This window comes from Lampris incognitus, chromosome 1 (genome assembly GCF_029633865.1).
Source record: "Lampris incognitus isolate fLamInc1 chromosome 1, fLamInc1.hap2, whole genome shotgun sequence".
Taxonomy (NCBI): domain Eukaryota; kingdom Metazoa; phylum Chordata; class Actinopteri; order Lampriformes; family Lampridae; genus Lampris; species Lampris incognitus.
Genome location: NC_079211.1, coordinates 111,934,155 through 111,941,043, shown reverse-complemented (window position 1 = coordinate 111,941,043; position 6,889 = coordinate 111,934,155). Strand labels below are relative to the sequence as shown.

At 46.7% G+C, this 6,889-nt stretch overlaps 1 protein-coding gene across 1 annotated transcript; it reads right to left on the bottom strand.

Annotated features, from left to right (window-relative positions):
• Window positions 1-868: 868 nt before the first annotated feature.
• On the bottom strand, window positions 869-5,057 carry fgf17 (fibroblast growth factor 17). The gene is made up of 5 exons (XM_056280292.1): window positions 4,933-5,057; window positions 4,770-4,806; window positions 3,291-3,468; window positions 2,359-2,465; window positions 869-1,288 (listed from the first exon to the last, which is right to left on the bottom strand). The coding sequence occupies exons 1-5, from the start codon at window positions 4,962-4,964 to the stop codon at window positions 998-1,000; spliced, it is 645 nt and encodes a 214-aa protein (XP_056136267.1). The 5' UTR covers window positions 4,965-5,057; the 3' UTR covers window positions 869-997.
• Window positions 5,058-6,889: the final 1,832 nt, after the last annotated feature.

The following is a 6,889-nucleotide window of genomic DNA, read 5'->3' as shown; positions in this document are numbered from 1 at the left end:
TTTTCATGGTGTAGTTTAAGAATTAAGGTCAGAAGATACCGAGAACTGCAGTAACGAGTTTGCAGTGTAAATGTATTCTTTGAATCGGTGAGAAAATGGCAGACTGCGGCGGTAAAGGGGAACCCCATAATGGTTAGCTAGCTTGTAGCCTTCGAAGCAACAGTGCTTCTCTCCAAATGTGTCTCGCGTCTTGTCAAAAATAGACCTCTTCAGATAAACATGATCACATTACCTAAAAAAAATCGACGTTAATTCAAACTAATACCCAAATCTCACTTCTTTGCCAAGTTCATTAAAACATTTAATTTCACAGCTCTATTCCTGGATTAACTGGCTGGAGTACCAGGATCATTTTGATCCGTCACAACATTGCCTCAGTGTTTGTGATGCACGGACCTAATGAAAGACCATATGACACATGACATATGACATGTGACGTATGCATCACGTTTTGGCAACAGCAGGATTGTTGTCCAGGCACTGATGCAGGATTTAGACAGTGTGACAATCGATGGTAAGTTGTTCAGGTGTGCAGCTGAGCAGAGGGTGTGATCTCAGTCCATGACTGAAGATTTAGGCCTCAACAATACATGTTGTGTTGTCGGTGTGTCTATGATTGGACGGAGACGTGCACTTCTGTGACATGTAAAATAATCAAGTGTTTTAGCTGTACCTTGGCAAACTGTTGATTCGATATGTTGTGGTTTCTTGATACGGACATGTGTTTTGGCTTTGGTACCATGGGAGCAGACTTCACATTTGCCCTAAGAAGCAGGTTGAATGTGTGATGACTGTGTTTTTACCTGTAGCTCGTCAACACAAACACGCAGAACTATTAAATATAATCAATCTCGTTTACTCTCTCAGAATTTACATATGATCATTGTACAGCATTATTACTTTTTTTAACTTTCTTTTAGCTATAAAAAATATACAAAAATAAAATTGCATCTATTTCTTTCTAATTCACAACAGTGTCAGTACCGGTCGGTACACGTTAGCCAGAAGTCGGTGATTTCCTGTTCCGTTTTGCTCGACGGGCGGGTGGAAAACGAATGAATTCAAAGTGTTTGGTTTGGTCCATGTTGGGGAAAGGAGGCGGGCCTTTGTGCAGCCTCTTAATGAAATGGACCTCTCTTTGGTTTTGCCTCGTCCTGGAGGCCTGGATGGGCCTGCCCTTCCTGGTGAAGGCCACATACCAGCCCTCATATTTGGCGTTTTGGAAGGCCGTGTAGTTGTTCTCCAGAACGATCTCTGTGAAGATGCAGTCCCTGCTCCGTCCGTTGGGCTGTGGAGACAACCAGACGTTAATGACACCTGCAAGTGCAGAACGCCACCGCCACATCAGCCAGCCAACACAACCAGCCTGCAGCCTGCAGCCTGGTCATGACCTCATCTTCAGGCCTGGACATCAACACATTAATATATTCAGAAACTAACAGGCACATATCTGGTGGGTTTCTATGGCTACGAATAATAAACGGATCATTAAACCAATGTATTTACAACATGTATCTTAAGAACTATATTAAGTTCACCACTGACATGTGTGCTAAGTGCTTTATCATGGAGCTGGATTTTCCATGTCCAACATACATCTGGTGTTGGACCGCTGGATGATGGGTTCACACAACTAGCTGTGCTTCGCTACTAGACATTTCCATTAAGAAAGTGAATTAATCTTAGTGATCAACAGCTCTGTGCATCTAGTCCACAAAATGCAACAACGTTTCTGCCTTTTTTATCTTTCATGATCTTCGGACATGGTTGAGGAATCAAGTTCAGCAGATCCAGATGAGAAATGGATCCATAGCTTCTCATGGCAGCCGGACAAACACTATGGCTCTTCTCCATCTCCACCGAGAAAGTGGATGCTTGACTTTTAACAGTGTGTGTCTACAGATAACTGTGTTGAGAATTCATTTTTTTCTGCAGATCATGTTCATGAATGAATGACAGCCAAATATTCAGGCTACCAATGACTGTAGACTTTGACAGCAACATGCATGAGGAAGGTGATGGAGAGGGAAAGAGAGGAGCCTCGGCAAAGGGTGCAACAATACTTACAAGCATCACCAGCTGCTTATAACCGGACTCTGGTTTTGTATGTAAATGTAGGATCACACACTGAATCCAATTTCCAGTTCTGTGGTCTGACAGCAAATTTCTATAGCAACTTCTGCAGACCAAGTCATCATCCAGCTCGTGTTGAGTTGGCCATATGGTGAGACGACGTCTGCTGCACCACCTCAGAGGGGTTCTGCCATCTTACCGCGGTAAAGGTTTAACTGAATATACACGAGTCACCTGTGGCCTGCCTGCTCACAAAGACAAGAATCCCGGGAATACGTCAAATACCTTTCCAACAAGTTTCCCCTTCCGGTTCATGCACAGGTAGCGGCCACTCTCTGCACCTTGTATCCGCACTCGGCTGCCGAAGGTGTCCGTCTCTACGAAGAGTCGAGCTATGAACACAGAAAAAACAAAATATTAAAAAGCTGCACAGCTGCAGCTTGCCTTTATCCAGATATAGTATCTGGGTACATATGAATATGCATTACATAAGCACACTGCTGTCTGTTTTAATGCACAAACTGTCAAAGAATAAACAGCAGACAACAGTTATGTGCTGTTAATTTTGCTGTGCATATTTTCACAGTTCAGAGGTGAGAAACGAAGCCCTGCTGCATGCATATTGGATAGTGCTTCTGTCTGGTTCAATGTTTGGCCTAAAAAGCCATTGGGAAAGTAACATGACTTAGAGGAAAGGAGTTGTAATAATGTCTGCAGAGGCCTTGTGTTGCACAACAGCCCCCTCCTCCCCGATAAAGAAGCACAAATGATGCATTTGTGTTTCTGTTATTAGTCGAACCATTTTGCAAAATTAATGCTTGCGCGACACTTACTTTTGGGATGTGGTGTGACTTGAATAAATGTTATCAGTGTTAAAGAAGTGTCATGTCGGTGGAATACACATTGTTATGGTGACTTTGTCCTGATGGGGCTCTCAGCTTAATCACGGTCGTTTCAGGCAAAATATTCGGGCAACTGCAACGTGTATTGGGGCGACGCAGACAAAAGACGGGCCCTAATCAGCCTCTAATTCGCCAGACGGCAGCTCGGAAACAATAGGTGAAGTAAATTAACATACAGGCCTGAAAAGCCCTCACAGAGGGCGGGGCTGTCTGCGGCAGGTGAAAAAGGGGGAGGGGCCTCCGCGGCAGGTAACACGTCCGCAGCGCGCAGAGGGCCCCAGTGCCTCGTGCGGGGCTGGCAGGGGCGGGACGTACCGTATCTGTTTCCGTCCTCCGCCGTGGCGGACACTCTCCGGCCCGGGATCTGCACGTGCTTGCCGCTCGTGCGGCTGTAGAGCTGGTAGACCCGGACCTGCCGCCGGCTGAGCTGGTCCGTCACCGAGCCCTGCGTCCTCACATACTGCTTAAAATTAGGAGACGGGTGATTCTCCCCCTTTTCGTGCGTAAAGGGAAAAATAAAATCACATATATCTTTTTTTCCTTCTAATACTGGTGTCAGGTTGTAACAGCAGAGCAGCAGAACTTCAGACCAGCCCACGTCCACTTTACACCACCCAGATGCCCGTTTACACTAACACCCTGTTTACACTTGGCTTTAAAATGCGTTCTGGGCGATCGGGTCACAAGTGGACAGCGAGACACGTCGCCGTTCACACCTGTGTCTGTCATGCGTCTCCAAATGCGTCCTGCTGACCACCTGTGATCAGATTTCGTTACTCCGAAGAAGATTTCGTTACTGTCTGCGTCACTTCCGCCACAAGGTCAAAGGGCCTCGGTCATGCGCCAGATTTGCCGACTAGCTGTGAAAACAATAGCTAATGTTTGAAGATGTTTCAAGCACTAATATACATGGATGGACTATTCCAACTATCGAGACTGACAGGACTGGTTCTTCTGCTCAAAAGGAGATTAGGCGTCTCGTTTCACTTGTACTCCAACCACCTACACTCTCCTCTCTCTCCATTTTTTCTAAAGTTGACGCGCGGTTACCAAAAGAACCACCATGTCCTGCATTGATGACGTAATTTCCTGTTACATCCTTGTCAGAGACGCATCAGGACGCATCAGCGTTTACGCTACAAAAGATATGTGGTCAAATGTGTCCCAGACCACCTCGGCAAGTGGTGTGAGTAATCAGTTCACAAAACGTTTTGGTGGTCGTTAACACTTGTATTTAGCGCTGTCCACTTGTGATCCGATCGCAAAACAAAAACAAAAACAAAACGCATTTTAAAACCAAGTGTCTGTCCGACACACAGGCATTACACTTGGTTTTAAAATGTGTTTTGGGCGATCGGATCACAAGTGGACAGCGAGACACATCACCGTTTACACCCATGTCTGTCATGCGTCTCCAAATGCGTCTTGCTGACCACCTGTGATCAGATTTCGTTACTCCGAAGAAGAAGAAGAAGAAGAAGAAGAAGAAGAAGAAGAAGAAGAAGAAGAAGAAGAAGAAGATTTCCGGTTACGTCCTTGTCGGGGACGCATCAGGACACGTTAGCGTTTACGCTACAAAAGAAAATGTGGTCAAATGCGTCCCGGACCACCTCGTCAAGTGGTATAAATACCCGGTTCACAAAACGTTTGGCGGTTGTTTACATCTGTGTTTAGCGCCGTCCACTTGTGATCCGATCGCAAAAAAAAAAACAAAACTCATTTCAAAACCAAGTGTAAACGGGGCTGTCTGACGCACACTGACACAAAGTGAAGCGGAGGTTCAACAAGGCTTACCTGAGCGTGACACCACAGCACGAAAAAATGAAACGATCTGCGAAAGAAAAGCAATAAATCAAATGATCGTGGGGGGGGGGCAATAAACGGCGCACCGTTCGGGCTGCACCGCCCGCACGACAGCAACGTGCGGCGCAACTGCGCCCGACCTCCGTTTCCTTACATGTAAATACAGCGCTGATTTATTCCATACATCCTCCCCTTTTTATTTCACCCGGTCATCCGGTGGTCTCCCAGAAGGACGCAGTAATCCAACGGACTTGCTATGTTTGGCATATGCGCCCCCGACCTGTCCATCCACGACCACCTTCAGCTTCTGGACCAAAAAGTCTCTGATGGAGGAGCTACAACAAGGCCCCTCACTTCTTTTTCCTCTTGTTTTTGTTTTGTTCCGTTCACAAAAACACACACACGCACGCACACGCACACGCACACACGCAGCACGGCGCGGTCTTGTGGAGCAAGCCGATCTGAGGAGTTCACAGCTGGACTGACTGTCTGTCGCCTTCTGCAAAACGTTCCCGTGGTTCAGCGTGGACAGACTGAGCAGCATCCATTTTTGGTGGTCCTTCACATCATCTGCTTTAATCCCACGGACCGCAGGTAGGGACGGGGGGTCTGCACAGCCTCTGTCTCCCCTCCCTCATGCTGCCGCCGGGTTAAATGGAAAGAGGGGGAAAAGTCCCTCCTCCTCCCTCCCGTGCGGGGCTGCAGACGCGCAGATTTCTGTGTGGTGGGTGGGTGGGCACACGAGCGCAGGCAGGACCCCAAAAGATGCTCATTAGCGCACGTAATGAGAACATAATGTTATATTAAGTGTTCTCCTACAAGTCAAAGGGGAAATGATGAACTTCATCATGTATTTGTACCGCTCATAACGCACGCGCGCACAGAAAGGTCACGTCTAAATTAGCCTCGCATGAATGCTCTATCATGTATATTCATGTACTATATCCCGGCTTCTCTCTCTCTCTCTCTCTCTCTCTCTCTCTCTCTCTCTCTCTCTCTCTCTCTCTCTCTCTCTCTCTCTCTCTCTCTCTCTCTCTCTCTCTCTCTCTCTCTCTCTCTCTCTCGCTCTCTCCCCCCCCTCTCCCCTCCTTCTCTCTCTCCCTCTCTCTTCCTCTCTCTCTTCCCCTCTCTCCCCCTCTCTTGCTCTCTCTCCCTCTCTCTCTCCCTCTCTCTCCCCCCTCTCTCATTCTCTCTCTGACGCTGTCTATCCTCCTCCCCCTCTCTCTTTCTCCCTCGCTGTCTCTCTCTCTCTCTCTGTGTGTGTCTCTCTCCCCCCCTCATTTTTCTTTTACAAACTGTAAAAGACAAATGTCCACTGATGAATTTCATCCTGGGACAAGCAAAAATAGCCATACTATATGTGAGCAGAAAGAGGGAAATGGACAACTCAGTAGACACTGATGTAAAGCTGCTGTTTCCTAGGATGGTAAAGGCCAGGATAACGATCCACTTCAATTATTACAGGGAAGTGAAAGATACCCAGCAGCTCAGTGTTATCTGGGCTTATAGAGACGTGTTGTGCTCGGCAAAAGACAACCAACTTGTTTTTTCTGGAGAATTGATGTGATTTACTTTTTATTTTCAAATATTTATTTATTTGCTTGTGGTTTGAATGTGGTTGTATTTTTGTAAAATAAAAGTCACATTTTTAAAAATAAAAAAAAATCCCCCCTCACTCTTGCTCTCGCTCTCGCTCTCTCTCTCCCTCTCCCTTGCTCTCTCGCCCTCTCTCTGTCTACCCCTCTCCCTCTCTCTCTCTCTTGCCCCCCCCTTTTTCCCTCGCTCTCTCTCTTATCATGCGTCCAGATGATCATGGTAACATTGTATTGAAAAAGAGAGGCTAATGGTGCCACGTGACGGGGGTAAATAGGTGTGAAGGGACTCCGTTGAATCCCCCTTTCAGCTTCCAGACAAGTTGACGGATCACACTTCCGGTTCACGTATTGGTCCTGAAACAAATCATTCAAATTGATGATGTTGTTTTCATCACGAGACAACAGGCAGCCAGCATCGCCACATCTCAGCCTGATGTAGTCTGTCCTCCGCCTTTACAGGAAGTTGATTTAGGACAGATCTGGTTTAAAGTGTTTTGTACTGACAAGTACAACAGC

What these genes read in the sequence shown, in the direction of transcription:
- fgf17 (XM_056280292.1), bottom strand. Translation starts at nt 4,964, where the DNA reads ATGTATGGAATAAATCAGCGCTGTATTTACAT. An exon ending in AATCAGCGCTGTATTTACAT is followed by an intron (nt 4,807 to 4,932) that starts GTAAGGAAACGG and finishes TTTCTTTCGCAG; the next exon opens with ATCGTTTCATTTTTTCGTGC. An exon ending in GGAGGACGGAAACAGATACG is followed by an intron (nt 2,466 to 3,290) that starts GTACGTCCCGCC and finishes CTGTGTTCATAG; the next exon opens with CTCGACTCTTCGTAGAGACG.